Source organism: Nannobrachium achirus (assembly GCF_963921795.1).
Source record: "Nannobrachium achirus genome assembly, chromosome: 20".
Classification (NCBI taxonomy): domain Eukaryota; kingdom Metazoa; phylum Chordata; class Actinopteri; order Myctophiformes; family Myctophidae; genus Nannobrachium; species Nannobrachium achirus.
This window is the reverse complement of record NC_137827.1, coordinates 9,502,135-9,518,846: the sequence shown is the minus strand read 5'-3', so window position 1 is coordinate 9,518,846 and position 16,712 is coordinate 9,502,135. Positions and strand designations below refer to the sequence as shown.

The window sequence follows — 16,712 nt, the reverse complement described above, 5'->3', positions numbered from 1 at the left end:
GGCATAAATCAGGACTTTAAAGCTGAGTGTTGGTTAAAATAATATTGAACCAATGGAAAGTAGTAAAAAGTGCTTGGGACAAAACCTCCTAACTCCACACTTTCTGCCAAACCAGCTAACTCCTAGCCTGGCGGGGCCCGACGTCATACTGTGTTCACTCACTCATTCCTTCCACAGTATAACGTCTGGCCTTCCCGGCATAGGCAGCGAGTATCCTGATTATTTTCTGATCGGGGCAAAACAAACGTAGTCGTCCTGACAACAAGTGAAAAGCTTTCCCTGATTGGTCCATGTGTAGACGGTGACGTAGAAGCATGCTGCAGCATTTTCAAAACAACAATGGCTGCCTCGCGATGCAACAAGTGTAACAGTTAACGCTCTAACGATAAAACAAGCAATAAGTACAGTCAGGGGCGGCTCCTTTATATGGGCTAGTGGGGCTTAGCCCCTCCTATCTTATGGGGAGGAAAATATCCCTTAAAAAAATTAAAAATTAAAAAGTTTTTTTTTTTTTTAGAAGAGATATTATTTTTATATGCTGGTGGAACCTAAAGCAGTAACAGCATCAAAACGTTACAAAAAAAACACCAAATATGTCCAAATGGGCTGAGTTCCTTTAGCCCAAGCCAGCTTTCATTGACTATCATTGAGGAATGATTGACAGCTTAGTGTGCTTACATGCCACGCCTGCTTCATATTCTTACCATTGTGGGGCTGATTTCTCTCAGCCCAAAGAACACGCCCAGTTCTGTGACATCACTGTGTGATTATCGTTGAGCTGGGTGATTGACAGCTGGCATGCCACGCCTGCTTCATTCAGTCACCATTTGGGCTGATTTCATTTAGCCCATAGGACATGCCCGCTGCAGTTCCACCATGTGACTGGCTTTTAACCAATGACAACTTGTCTGATGTCTGTGTTTGAGGAAGAGAAATACAATGCCATCGCTCGTGGGACAATTCAAATCAAATGGACATATTATCTACTTTTTAATAGATTTTCTGTCATGTTCGCGGGAGAGAAAATAGAAGTGAAGAGACTGGTGGTGCAAATACAAAGGGAAAGACCACAAAATCGTACATTTGGTGTGAAATGCTTGCTTTTTGGAGGAGACAGTGGGCCCAGTCATTCTAAAGGTATCGTGAATTTCATTTATCTGACAAAGTTAAGAATGGTAGCTGCTTTAATAACGTTGGAAATGTGCTGTGGATTAAGCTGCCTGTCTTTGATGTTGTTGTTGTTGATGTTGTTGTGTGCGTGTTTGATGCGTGTGTGCGTGTGTGTGTGTGTGTGTGTTCGCGCGTGTGTGGGTGTGTGTGTGTGTGTGTCTGTTTGTTTTGATTCGTGTCTGTACCGCGTGCGTTTGCGTCGGTACCGCTCGCACGTGCGTTAGTGTGTCACACAGTGTGTGTGTGTCTCACAGTGTGTGTGTCTGTTTGTTTTGATTCGTGTCTGTACCGCGTGGGTTCGCGTCGGTATTGTGCGCATTCGTGCGTGTGTTTTGGTGCTTCGGTTTGTGTCGGTGGCGCGTGATTATGTGTGTGTGTGTGTGTGTGTGTGTGTGTGTGTGTGTGTGTGTGTGTGTGTGTGTGTGTGTGTGTGTGGCACTTTAAAAGCAGTTATATGGAAAGGGAGACAGAGATTATTTTGTATCATAATGTAATGCTTTGGCAACATAAGGTCCACCTCAAGCTGTAATAATCAAACCTTTTCATTAGTTGTCTGGTTCTGGAATTATATTTTGTTTAAAAAGTACATGATAATCTTGTGTGACCCTTAATTTAGGATTGTGTTAATCCTATGCTTAAAATGATGAGTATTGTCAACTCCACCAATAAAGATGATAGTTATCTGAACATAGAAACATAATGTCCACTGGAGCAGTGGAACCCCTGTTTGTTGTGGGCACTTCTGTTCATGTGCATCTCTTGCTATAACAAAGTATAGATACAGTAGGCCTACAATAGTGTCATTGCTGTAACTTGGTATCTGGAATGTGATGTTGCTGCAGGGTGAAATATGGCTAGCATATAATATAATATGATGCTGTTGCTGCAGAGTGAACTATGGCTATTAATAGTATATAGTATGATGGACTTCTTGATGTTGCAGAGTGGCTCACTGCCTCAGCCTGGTGGCCTTAAAAGTCTAGTATTTCCCTCAGTCCATAGGGATATCCCTTTGGATCAATGGTTAAGATATTGGACTTCCACACGGGATACCCGAGTTCGAATCCCGGGCGTTACATTAGCCCTACCACCCAAAATCACCAAGAGCCGCTACTGAGTGCAGTTATTTCAGAGTTGGAATCAATTACAACAATTAAAAAGGAACACAGGGATGCGCTACCGGAGTTCATCGGCCGAAAAGACGTGTTTGTTTGCCGTTCTTCCGACTGGCTGAGAGATGTTTTGCTACACTGATTGGTTAGAGGAGTCTGTCTGTCAAGGCAAGTACTGGAGTACTTGGAAGCCCTGCCCACTCACCCTGGGAGAGGCGTGTCTGTCTTTAGGCTCCTCCTCCTTTTCACTCTCACTCTCCGACTCCACCTCCTCCCCGGGCTTGTCGTCCACAGGCTCCGTCTTGATTGGCAGAGGAGGGTCTTTGGGCTCCACCCAGGCAGGCTTCTGATTGGTCAGCGTGGTGGGGAGGCGGGGCTTATTGTGGTGGATGGTTCTGAATGTGATGGAGGCCGAGCGACAGTACTCCTCAAATCCAGCAAGGTACCTGATAATAATACGCACAATGTCAAATAAAGATCATACAATATCAACCATCTTTTGTGTGTGTGTTAGGGCATTAACGACTTGTGATTTTTGCAAGTCGACTTTATCGGTTGATGACGTCATCACATCACACACGACCCCCCAATTATTTTGGGGGGTCCCCAGATGATTAACTTAATGTGCAACATTGTTTTCTCACTCAACTATAAACAAACCAACATACATTTTAAGTGTATAGAGGGTATCTTCACATTTCTAAAGTGCCAATTTAAGGACTTTTTAATACCTCTACAATGGCAAAATAAACATTGTCCAAATTGTCAAATATAGAGGCAGAACTTGTGAAAATAGCAGATCTACATGCTCACAACGCGAGGCGTTTTCACAATAGAACGTTTTTTTTTTCAATTTTTTTTCAACTCGACTTTCTCTGATAGGAGTCGACTTGTGTAATGAAGTCGACTGAGTCGACTTTTTCGTTAATGCTCTAGTGTGTGTGTGTGTGTGTGTGTTTTGTGTGTTGCTGCTTGTGTGTCAGGTTGAAAATGGTTCAAGAGGTGTGTGTGTGTGTGTGTGTGTGTGTGTGTGTGTGTGTGTGCGCGTGTGTGTGTGTGTGCGTGTGTGTGTGTGTGTGTGTGTGTGCGCGCGCTCGCGAGCGTCACATACTTTTTATAAGCAGTCTTAACATTGTATGAAGCAGCCGAGTTGAGAACAGGAATTCCCAGATCCATGTAGACCTGCTTCCATACGGTACCACTCTCAATCTGAAACACATTAGAACAACAATGATCATTATTATTATCCTATATTAAAACTGGCTAAGGGGAGGGTGTGCAAGGACCTTACGTTGCACACCCGCGCCACAGACTGAAAATAGCTGATGTGCAAGCTCATAAAGCGGCATACAGCGAGCTGTGAGCTCGCACATTGGCTAATTTCAGTGAGTGACACCAGTAGCAATAACTAAGTAAGTTATGTCTCTTTCCAACTAACCAGAACATCCCATTGCTTCCCAGCACTCGCCAAGTTCAGTGACGGTTCTTTTGTTTGTTTACAAGGAGGTAAGTCATAAATAAAACAAAATTTTTCTGCGTTCCCAGAACTCACGTTAGTACCACCTTCTGAGCATTAGGACATAGGACTATTAGGTTATGAGAGACTCATCAACCAGTCGTCCTTGAGCGGGTTCCAATGTGGTCCCCAGCTAAATGACGGGAGAGTTGTAACCAAATGGACCCTTATAGAACTTCAACTCAAAGAGTTAAATCGTTAAACATTTGCAATACTTAATTCACAAAAAGTCTACACAATTAGAAAATTGTCATTTGAACGACATTTTGCCTGTTAATCTCACTCCTATGGCAGCACATCAATACAGCATGGAATTGTGGACAAGATCTTTGACCAACGTTAAACAAAATATTGTCAAGTTTGGGGTCTGAAGGGCAAAAACTCAACAAAAGGTGGTCTGTGACTCAAATCCCAACTAACAACGGACCTTGATATGAGAAGGGTTGAAATCCACTAGTGTATATGGAAACAAATCCACTAGTGTATATGGAAACAAATCCACTAGTGTATATGGAAACAAATCCACTAGTGTATATGGAAACAAATCCACTAGTGTATATGGAAACAAATCCAGAAGCTGTGAAATACTTTACATGGCACGGCACGGTTCACTTGGTTCTTTCGTCGAAAATAAGCATAAATACAGGCTTTGGATATTTCTATTATTCTATGGCAGAAAGACAGACAGACACACAGACAGAGACAGACAGACAGACAGGCAGGCAGGCAGACAGACAGACAGACAGACAGACAGACAGACAGACAGAGGCGGGTATACTAACGTTCCGACAGCCTCCCAGCTGATACACCAGTCTGAAGAGTTTGAAGAGGTTCAGGTCTTTGTAGCCCAACACCGGAGGTTTATTGATAGGAGTGCCTGCAGACAGACGCAGTAGCAAAGTAACACGTTAACCAATAAGGTTCAACATACAACAGGTAGTGGCATTACAGCAAACTTAATCAAAATGTAAACAAATCAGCTGGCAAGAAATGCTGCAGGCCATGTGACAGGACCAGCTCAGAGGTGTTGTGGTTAGAGTGTCCGTCCTGAAACCCCTGTGTAATATTGCTTAAATCAATGAAAACTAGAAGCAGTGCTCTTCTGAGCACAGGTCTCCACCAGGCCAGGTGTCCTGGTGGTGCTATAATAGGCAAATGTAAATAGCGTGGCATGTGTTCTTCGCCAATCTTAGACCTTTCATGGCAGTCGGATGCTGCATGCATGATTTGAGGCATTGTGTTCCAAAAATGAGTTTTGCTAAAGTCTACCTGCAGGTGGCGCTATAACAGGCCAATGTGAAAAGGGTAGCATGTGTTCCTTGACGTAGTGGGACTATGTGTGGCAAATTTCACGCTAATCGCAAGCTGCGTTGATGATTTGAGGCATTTTGTTCAAAAACGGAGCAATCCTGCCAACTTTGGAAGCCAATATTAGCCAATTAGGATGGAATATGGAAAATCAGACAGATCCATGTTGATCACATGACTGTAGAGATACTAGGGATGTTAATCGACGCATTATTTACGAATCGACGCGTCGCGGCCGAAAATCGACGCGTCGATCGACTTTCACTTTTTTTTTGTTTTCGCTAAGCAGCAGCTGAGAGGAGACTCAGGAGAGCACAACACAACGGGGCATTACTTTAAGCAACACAACTTATGCAGCTGCACCCATCAGAACTGGTATGAAAGCCCTAAAAATACTTATAATTGCTCTTCCTTGCGTTAGCACAGAGTCTGTTCTCTAGAGACTAGAAGCGGAGTGACAATTTAAAGTCCATGGAACGTAGTGGTAGCGCTCTGGCTGGCTGGCACCCCAGGCTAGTGTATCATGTGGAGGAGCTTTGGTCTGCCTCGATCTCTCCCTCCCCGACCGCATCCACGGTCGCGGTGAGCAGTCGCGGTGAGCATGAGTCGATTTTCGATTTTTTTTTTCACATCCCTAAGAGATACTGTCTACCGATTTGTAGGATTTGTCGACAAAATCTCTAAGAGTAGTGTAGAGAAATGTGTTTTGCAAACATTGGCCTCATGGTGGGGCTAGAACAGGGCCATTTGATTGGCCATTTTGAATGTGGGGCAGAGGTTCTGAAATGGCATCCAGGGAGTGTGTGCGCTCTTTTTGGCAGCAACCGGGCCAACGGCGCCAGAGATTAGCTGGTAACAAACTGGATGGATGCACGGATGCACGCACGGACGAACGGACGGAGGCGAAAACATACTCTCCCCCATGCCTTCGGCTGGTGGAGACAACAACTCCACTGACCGAAGCACTGAGAGGACAGGAAGGTGGTTACAGTATATTCACACAGCTACGTCTCTCACTCACTCACTCACTCACTCACTCACACACACGCGCACACATTTGGATTCCTATAATTGTGAAAGCATCAACATTTTAGGATGGTGATTTTTTCCTCTTTTTTTTGCCATTTTAGCAGATCTTGTAGATCCATTTTCTCAGATTTAGCAAGAGCTTGTAGATCCATTTTAGCAGATTTAGCAGAGCTTGTAGATCCATTTTCGGGGCACATTCATGCAGACCTCCAACCCCAAACCTCTAAAAAAAACCTTCGTCTCACCCCTGTCCTCCATGAACTTGTAGAGTTGTTGTAGGAAGTGATCTCTTTCCTCCGGGTCCAGTTCATCGTCAGGCTAACAGACACACACACACACACACACACACACACACACAGACAGACAGGGGAGCCAAGCATTAACTTCAGCCATTATAGATACACAAAAACAGACCACCTACCAGCGATTTGATATGCTGAGGTCCCACTTTGCATATGGCACTGAAGTTGTTAACACTTATGTTGCAATGATTTTTTCTCTTCAATGGTCCGCGATGCCATGGTCTCCATAGACTTCCATGTAATTTATAGTGCACGGATCGTGCATGCCCATGCCTAGATGATGCACCACGTGTGGGCACACTGTTCACAGCTTTCAAACAAAAAAATCCGCTTGGAAATCCGTTCAGGCATTCATGATTTAGCAGCCATTATGTTTTCTTCAGATGTAAACAAACATGGCTGCCATGTTTGAAAGAATGGGTTGGTATGGGGGTTAAACATGCAATTTCGCGATCGCGATCATGCCTAATACATTTCTGGAGGTCCAAGAAACATTTTTGGAAAAAAAATGTTTTTTTTTTTTGTTTTTTTTTTCAAAAACAGCCCAAACTCAGGAAACTCGGGGTTGGCACTGGGGTGGTACCAATACAAACTCGGGAAACTCGGGGTTGGCACCAGATGTGTTAATGTCAACCCCTGTAGTAGTAGTAGTAATAGTAGTAGTAGTAATAGTGGTGCTATAAGCACTAACAGTCGTAGTATTGGTACTAGCGGTATTAGAAGGAGAAGTAGTAGATTTAACCTCCTCTTTGAGGTTCTTCTTTTTCTTCTGCTCTTCCACCTCCTCCTCCTCGCTCCCCTTCTCCTCCTCCTCGACGTCGTCGTCCTCGCTGGAGGACGACTCCAGGATCTGACTGAGGTCCATCTTCCACACCTCAGGCACCTCCTGACACCTCATGAACAGATGAGCCCCATCATGACCTGCAGAGGAGAGGAGAAACACCAGCCATGGAACCAAGGGTTAGAATTATTTCATGCTTTAACTACTGAAAAATAGCAGATATACAAGCTCACAGCGCTGCGAGCTCGTAGATCTGCTATTTTTGAAAGATCGTGATTGTTTTTGCAAGTCTTTGAATATGTCTTTTTTAAAAGCGAAGATTTGTAACTCAAATATTTGCTTCTGGGTGGTCCCTGGAACAACATATTTTAAGATGGGGGTCCGCGGCCAAATACATGTAATTTTGGGGGTCCTTGACATGAAAATGTTTGAGAACCACTGATTTAGAAGAAGGATTTAGAACACATTATAGAATCGGGTCAAAAATATTCAAAGACTCGCACGGCACTCTGTGCCGCGCTGTGAGCTTGTATATCTGCTATTTTTTTAATAGTTAAAGCATAAAATAATGGTTAAAGTGGTTCAAAAAAGTGACACACATTTGCGTCCAGGCCTATAATGGCTTAAAAGAATAATGTATTTAAATAATACACCGGTAAATAGTAATTATTTAGCATCTGCGCGTGTTGTCAGCATGTAGACAAATGTATACCTGTAATGCTTAAATGACGACATCACCACTTTCCACCTATCACCGTATATTTTGTCCTTACTAATGTACATTTCACCGTATATTTTGTCCTTACTAATGTACATGATAAAAATTGCGCAATGTCTTTCTACTCGGCCTGCGTCTCTTAGGAGGGCTGTGGGCAATGGGCATTAGTGAGGATAGCTTGAAAAGTGATGATGTCGTCCTTTAATCGATTTGTTGATTCATGAAAATGTTTTTAAAATATAGTACAAAAGCTCTCCATTATTAGAAAAAGTCCTCCCTAGAGAATAATGGCTAAGAAAATAACCAACAGTTCTGTGAATGAATGCACGCCAATAGTAAACACAGAGAATGATGTCCGTTTACCTTTCCTGCTGCAGATCTCAGGTTTCATCAGGTTCTCTGCTTTCACTTCATGAACGTCTTTCCTTGCCACCGTGTAACTGACAAATGCACATCACACAATCACATGTTTTGTGTAAGATTTTACAGTGAAGAAACACAGGCCAGACATTACACGCGTCCACACAACACAGCACGACTTCAGCACTCAAACTTTCGGGCTGCAGATTTCCTCCCTGTGCTGAGGAAGACGGCTTAAAATGTTTACTGTGACCTCTCCTCCTTTTTAAAGCCCGAACCCTCGGGTACCGAAGGGCCCCGCGGGTTTTCGGTCGAGTATCCCAGCTCTACGTTGAGTGAACAGAATCGCAAACTACAGGTTTGTGGAATCTGTTGGGAATCACTCACATGCAATCCAGCCAGCAGTCTATAAATGTTTATATACAGATAATTTATCTGCCTAATTTTGAAAGCATGTTAAAATACCGTATGTGCCGTCTATACTCTCTACGTTCATCTTCATCATTAAGACTTCAGGCTCCCTTTCACAAGCTGCACAATATCACTTGATACACGAGTATCATTTTGTATGGTCCCTGTAGGCCAGGAACTTTGCATCCCCTTATCATCACCTATCTTTCTATGTTTCGTTTGACTACTTCAAACACTTAATTCATCTGAAAGAAAGAGCGTTAAAAAAAGATCTATTTCCGGTGCACAATATGCTTCCACTGAAGACTTCTATGGAATCCAAAAGACGAATCGTGACAACTTTAATCCATGAGTTCAATTCCATCCAGTGACCGGCTGTCTGCTAATGTCTGTGACGCATGCATGCTGGAGATTAATTCTTTCATATTGTACTTACAACTTGGAGTCGGAGAAAGATCGAACCAAACACTGCTCTCTCTTCACAGTTAGCTCATCATTACAGCTGGGAGACACGACCTAACAGGACACAAGTAGAAATAATACAATTACAGTTATCCATCCATCCATCGTCAACCGCTTATCCAGAACCGGGTCGCAGGGGACACAAGAGTACGTGTCTGTTTTGGTGAAGCCACGCTGTATTGTGTTGGTTAAGCAGTACGTTAATGCATGCATTAAAGTGCGGTATGTTAATGCATACCGCAGCTTCAAACTCGAGTCACTAGGATGTGTTTTTCAAGTGGTGGACAACTTTCAGAGATGAGATTGTCTCATCTTGCATCGATCTGACTAGCTACACTAAGTAGCAGCATGGGGCGGCAGCGGCTCAGGGGTAGAGGTGCCGTCTTAGAACACAAAGGGTTCCAAGTTCGATCCCCCAGAGTTAGTGTCGAAGAGTCCTTGAGAAAGACTCTGAACCTCTAGTTACTCCCGGTGAGCAGGTTGGTGCCTTGCATGGTTTCCTCCGACATCGGTGTATGAATGAGTGTGTGAATGGGTGAATGTAATGTAATCTGTAAAGCGCCTTGAATAAAGGCGCTATATGAATGCACCATTTACCAATGTGTGGGCTAAGCTGTTTCTGTCTATGTGTGCACAACGGTGCATGTGTGTGTGTGTGTGTATGGATTAAAGCAAATACAATCTCACAACGGAAAATGTTTGCATGGCCAAGTCTTAACGTGCGATTTGTGAAACATTATGAAACGAGACCCCCAGACTAGGATGGATTACTAAACAAATAACACAATATGCAGACCTGCCAACCCTGGGAATTTTTTTTGAGTACTCATGCGCGGGCACGAAGTGCCCGCGCGGCGCCCGCAGCGGGCGCGGCGCCGAATTTTTGTTGTTTTCCCGCACAAAACAGCGTATATTTTGGGGGGTTCCATGCACCGTTTTGGGTGGGACCTTTACAGTTATGTTAACAAAATTTCACACCAGAAATGTAGCACATTGCATGTCTTGACTTACACTAATAGGAGGAGGCAAGATGTTAGAACAACCTTTTAAATAAAAATGTCATTTGGTCTGGAGAAAAAGTAGGCTAGTATTACCAGGCAATACAGTAATGTTGCTTTGGCAATATTGTTGACAAATCTTTAATAAAATATACTAACTGCACTTGCTCAGAGTTAGTTAACAATAGACTAGCAAAACAGTCTCACCAGTGACTTAATGAATGAACATACATCAACATAATCATGTTATTCAAATAGCAAAATAGCTTTACATTGTCAGGTAGGCTATTTACCTTTAAATATTTACCTGTGTCTTTGTTAAACATTGTTAATTGAGCAGCCTAAATAAAACCACCTTTCTGTGCATGATTTGCATGAAGTTGAAAGTATTCAACTCATGTAGGTTTCTAGTGCATTCATTAATTGATATATAGGCCTACATTGTGTATAGATCAAATACCGTCTAGTCTGTATATTCATTCATAGAGGATACAGGCTACTCATTGTTAACAAACCATTAATGTCTTCATATATTCACAGGTGATAAATAACTTGTTCACCTTTAATGTTTTTGACAATACACATAGTCCCCCTAATTCCTCCATTCATACTCATTTAGAGATAGTGGAACAGGGAGCCCAGTATTTTATTTTCATTCGTTTGGATCTTTACTCTAAAGCCTAATCATGGTCAATGTATGCTACAGTTCATTGTACCTGGTCACAAGTTTTGACATTTCCCGACTTCGCTCACGTGCAACACCGTCGTATGACGAAGTATAACACAGGCTTCATACACAACAAGCTGTCGCGGGGGCGACCGCAGTTTAATAGTATAATATTATTGATTCACTTGATTAAAACCCTAACCGCGTCGCGGAGAGGAGCGACAACACCATAACAACCATTTCATTCTCACCATCGTGGCTGCTGACATGTGAATTCACCTTAGCTGAGTGTTATCTTAATATATTACCTGTTAGTCAGACTACTCGTTGCACGGCAGCATTGTAGGGGCGACACCGATGAATCGCACAACACGGCCATTCTCCGTTTATCTTCTTTATAAATTAATCGTATTAATATCGCCGTTGTACAAACCGGGCGGCGATAGCTATGAGATGAGATGAGTAGCTTCTTATTATAACTCTATGATGAGTACTGTAGCTTAAGTGTACATGCTGCACCGCGCTGAAAACCAAAACAAACGCATGGCATCCGGTTCAATTCTTCTTCTGCCGAAAAAAACGAGCATATCTTCTGTTCTAGTGCTCCCCAGCGCCATGCGCCCCATTCACACACCTTTCAAGTGGTGCCTGGGAGGAACTACACGGCAGGTTGCAAAAATCTTTGCCTCGTTTGCTGCTGCAGAATGTGTTGTTATACCACCAAGAGTGTATGGCCGCGCCCATTCCCCGAAATTGCGTAGCAATGAGGGGAAATATCGTACCTGCGTACAGAGCCTTAAAATGCGTGCTTAGTACGCAAAATGCGTACGGGTTGGCAGGTCTGCAATATGTAAAATGATGATGTTTTAGTAATATTGTTCCTGCAGTTCTTCAAACTGCCACCAGGTGAAAGAAATCACAGATTATGAGCCTTTAACCTTTGCTTTTACATGAAATAAAATGTGTTTTATCGTTTTAAGAGGCTGCAGAACATATTGCTAGTATGCCCACTTCAAATGCTCTCGTTTTAAAATAAGACACATTGAGAGCTTGTAGCTACTAGGCTATTTTTGTTACGCAACATGCTTCCATAGAAGACACGCTGACTGAATCCAAATGACTGGAATCAGTGGTGGCGACTGAGAACTTTAAGCTGTGCGTGTGCGAGTGTCAGTGCATCTCACCAGGCCCAAGTACCACTGGCTGACGTCTGCTCCCGTCTGGATGGAGCAGACTTTTCCCAGCAGCTCATCGTTGACTCGTCTTGTATCCTCCTCCTCCTCCTCACTAGATGAAGACTCATTCTCCTCATCCGCACTAACACAGACACACACACACACACACACACACACACACACACACACACACACACACACACACACACACACACACACACACACACACACACACACACACACACACACACACACACACACACACACACACACACACACACACACACACACACACACACACACACACACACACACACACAGTTAAGCCCTTTGCACACAGGACAGTTGTGGGTTGTTTTTTTTTCGTTTGCTGCATGAATAAAACGCATTGGATCTGGTGTGCAATGCTGTGCGGAATCCGCGCTGCGGATCCCAAAAGGAGTCATAAAAGGAGTGATGAGTTTTTTTACCGCATGCGACAAGACGCACAAATCGAACTGGTTTCGATCGAGAAAAAAACGCACGGCCGCAGCCACTCGTCGCACGGCTAATTCGGATCCGGTGTGCATGAGGTCGTAGAGAATCATTGTTTTCTTTAAAAAAAATAATAATTGTCCGTTTTATCCGTGCGGATAAACGCGCCTGTGTGCAAAGGGCTTTAGGAGTTGTTCCCTTTTCCCCCACACTAATCTCTACTAGCCTAGTCTTGACCCACACTAATCTCTACTAGCCTAGTCTTGACTCATTTGGCACAAAGTAAAAGCAAGGCAGTATAGTGAGGATGACAGAGGAAAAACGGGTATGCGATGTCAAAGCTAGAGATGTTACCGATCAATCGGCAATGGATCGGATCGGGCCGATCAAAGCGTGATCGGCGATAATCGGTGGTTTAGATCAAAAGGTAAATTCACCGATCCGATCCGATCGGTGCATCCGATCAACCAGCCGTTCAGTATGCCCACTTGAGGCCATTTTGGGGTATTCATTTCCACAGTGCTGAAGGAATAATTAGTTACTGCTATGATAATAAATACATAGTAATGCTGGTAAATAACTATAAGGCAAATATATAAATGAATTCATGAGTGAATTAATTAATTAAAGTTAAAACATTAACATTTAGAAAATATAAATAATATATAAATAATAACTTGATCGGATCGGTGATTGATCGGTATCGGGTGATCAAACTTTTGTGATCGGTGCTCGGTGATCGGTTCCAAAAAACCTGATCGGACCATCCCTAGTCAAAGCTATAGGCTTCTTGATACAGCATTGACACATCATAAACAGGTGGTACAGTAGGCCTACCTAATAAAAGGTAACAGTGTTACTGCAAAATAGCATACCCTGCATTTTCTGTTTAATAAAGAATTAGAGAGTTATGTTGAAGACTCCCATTACTGAAAACAACACTATAGGAATGAGTTCTATCATAATATAGAGCTGTTTAACACATATTTTAACAAAAGAAAATGACTTGCCCTACCTTTAATGATTTGCAAAAGGTTAAAGGAAACATAGGCAGGCTTGTGTGTACACAAAAACATTCGCCCCTCCCACTGATGCTTTCATTGATTAGAGAGATCACTAACGAGGACTTGACACTTGTATGGCCCCTCCACTGTTCCTATTGACATTTAATGTCAACATAAAGAGTGGAACAGAACAGAAATACAGCCAGGGGATGTGTCTTTTTGCAAGGAAACACCCCATTACAATAATATAGTTACTGATGAAGGGAAATGACTGCTAAAAATGTATATACATATATATTTCTTAAAGTTATGTTTCCTTTAAGACAGAAAAGGGGGAAAAAAAGATCGATATACTCACACGGCCTGAGAGGAGCGTCGGCCTCCGCGGTTTGACTTCTTATTGATGACTGGAGTCCCAAAGTGCTCTGGGTTGGTCAGTGGCAGCTGGTCTAAAGTCTGCTCAGAGTAAAGACAGCGAGAAGACGTTCATGATGAGACCATGACTCTGAAATCTATAAGCCATTAAAAAAGGTCCAAATGAACCATAGAATATTCAACCAGTTAAGTTGAACAGCTCACCTCACTCTCTGCAAAATGTCGCTCTCCTTTCAGGCACAAAGATGTCCTGCGGAGCGTCTTCTCATCGCCATCGTCAAACACTGAAACACACACAGTCACATATGAGAAGAAACTCCCCTTGCAGCCAGGGCAGGAATTTCATTAAGGCCATGGCCGCCATTGCCCCTCAGTTTGGCCTTGTGCCCCTCAAACCAATGGCATGACCTGAGGCTACAGTGGCCTTAATGCACCAGCTGACTGTACCACATTCTCCTTAGTTTCTTTTCAATATGTAGACACCGGTGTCTTTCTTTTCCATTGACAAAGATTGACAACACCAAAGGCCAAGTGGACTTGCCCCTAAAAGGATGAAAATATTTTGTTCCAGGGACCAAGAGAAAGAAGGAAAATGGGTTTAAACAATGTGTTAACATTAATGTTTAGCATAGAATGCTGCAAGACGAAATAAATGGTATCTGCATAGTCTACAGTACATACTGTGAAAATGTAAGACATTGGGACTTCACAAATAGTACGGAACAGTAAAAACCTCAGTGTTAACCAAATGGACTCGTGGCACTTGGTTGGCCAGGGGACAAGAGGTGAAATATGACCCTTTTGGTTTTCCACTAGCAGACCCACAAGCTCAGCTCACAACTCATCACATCGTGATATCACAATGTGACTAGTAAATCTACAACAATCGTTAGCAGGTTATAATTTATCATGTAATGTCACTGCATCAACAGTAGCATTGCTCACATGGCGATGCATCTTAGAATCGATTCATTTCCACACCTCCAGTGTGTTAACCACATGAACTCCAGGAATCCCTATTATGGACAAGGGAAAACGGTCCAACATACAACGAAAATAGGCCAACAATAGCGGATGATCTAAAATCTCACAACTATTTCGCTCCATTTTCAAAACACCCATTTACAACTGTACGGCCAGGCCACCAGTTCAAACCCGCTCATCGGTTGTGAACTCTTGTGGTTTAAAAGCTCATATACCATATCCTGCAGTACTTTCACAAAGCTCATGTGCCATATCCTGCAGTACTTTCACAATGTCAAAAGCTTGCGTGACCAATCTCACATATCCAGTATGTCTAAACACTACTCAAGGTAAACGTAACTTCATTCAATTCATGACTAATCCTGTCCAAAGCCATGTCCCTGGGAGTTTTGTCATGCTTGAACACGGCAACACACAATGGCGATCTGATATGCTCACTAGTTGTTTGGTTAGTTAGGTCAATGCCAAGCTTAAAAGCTCAAATCCCACTTCTGCCATCCTACACGTAGTCTGAATCTATGCATTTTCCCGGATGAATTCTGACTTCTCAGCATAGCAGCAGTTAATTGTGTATATTACAGTACATGTGGTCTCATGTGAAAATGTCAAAACTGAACCATAGGTATTTGGCAGCCACCACTCAAGACATGGCTGTCCAGAATGGGCAGCGTCAAGGCCTGTACACTGTTTGAATTTGAAACCTTTCCTACTTCAAACAAATTCACATAAAAAAAGACAAGGAAGTTCAAATTAAAATAGTAACAATCTCAACAAGGCATCACAAAGCGTTGTCAAATTGTAGATCGGCTATTTTAACTAAAAGTTACATTATTAATTCATAATTATGCCTGGGAGAGACACCAGTCACACCACGTTTGGATTTTGGGTCTGGAAAAAAACAAAAGGTTTTTGGGAACCTCCGTGTTACCCAGCTGATTAGAATGATAGAACTCATGGGGCGCCTGGTGGCCTAGTGGACCAGGCGCATACCATATAGGCATTGCCATTTCGGCATCAATGCCTGTCGGCGTCGCCGGTTCGATTCCCGATCCGAGCGACCTTTGCCGCATGTCACTCCCTGTCTCTCCCCCATTTCCTGTCAGTCTTCTGTCCTATCCAATAAAGGCGAAAAGCCCAAAAACAAATCTTTAAAAAAAAAAAAAAATGATAGAACTCATAACGATGACACTAGGCATGGTACAGTACGTGGTGAGGTACGCGTCAACATTCTTACCAACTGTGTAGAGACTGGCGTCGGTCAGTTTGCTGATCACCGCCTCACTGGACAGACCTTCGTTTGTTTTCACCTCCACCGTGGACCCCACCTGGACGCGCGCACGCACGCACGCGCGCACACACACACACACACACACACACAGACACACACACAGAGGGATGCTCAGACTTGAGAAACAAACGCACCTATTCAACAACACATTCTCTCATGATGTGAACAATAATTAATTCTACTGATCCTTACAATTAAAGTGACAACTGCCCTGACAACTTCTCATCGCTTGCTCTCTCTCTCACACACACACAAAGCTAGTCATCGATAATTTGATGACTAGCAGTGGTTTCCTTTGGAGACACAAAGAGTCTCCTTTGTGTCTCCATAGGGAACCGCAGTTGCTCTTCAAATGGCTGGCTTAAGAATGCGACAAAAAAAAAACATATACATTCTGGGTCCCATTCAATTGAGAACAGAAGTACCGCGAGACCTAACGAGGCGGGATTTCAACGGGAGTTCAAAGTTTTATCAACAACAATGGCACACCCCGGGAGATGGCGAGGAGTGGTATCGGCTGAGGTTGTTTCCAAAGCTCACACCCCCCAAGCCTCGCGTAGCCTGGCTTACTCATCTGC

At 43.2% G+C, this 16,712-nt stretch overlaps 1 protein-coding gene across 1 annotated transcript in view; it reads right to left on the bottom strand.

Moving 5' to 3' along the window:
* The window catches only part of arid4a (AT-rich interactive domain 4A), a 47,457-nt gene that overhangs the window by 25,414 nt on the left and 5,331 nt on the right, over positions 1-16,712 (bottom strand). Inside the window, exons 5-15 of the mRNA XM_080750809.1 lie at positions 16,081-16,171; positions 14,067-14,146; positions 13,846-13,943; positions 12,019-12,151; positions 9,144-9,223; positions 8,300-8,376; positions 7,180-7,358; positions 6,381-6,453; positions 4,581-4,675; positions 3,394-3,491; positions 2,488-2,728 (exon numbers count right to left, since the gene is read on the bottom strand). Of these exons, the coding sequence (XP_080606935.1) occupies positions 2,488-2,728; positions 3,394-3,491; positions 4,581-4,675; positions 6,381-6,453; positions 7,180-7,358; positions 8,300-8,376; positions 9,144-9,223; positions 12,019-12,151; positions 13,846-13,943; positions 14,067-14,146; positions 16,081-16,171 (1,245 nt within the window). The remainder of the gene's footprint in view (positions 1-2,487; positions 2,729-3,393; positions 3,492-4,580; positions 4,676-6,380; positions 6,454-7,179; positions 7,359-8,299; positions 8,377-9,143; positions 9,224-12,018; positions 12,152-13,845; positions 13,944-14,066; positions 14,147-16,080; positions 16,172-16,712) is intronic.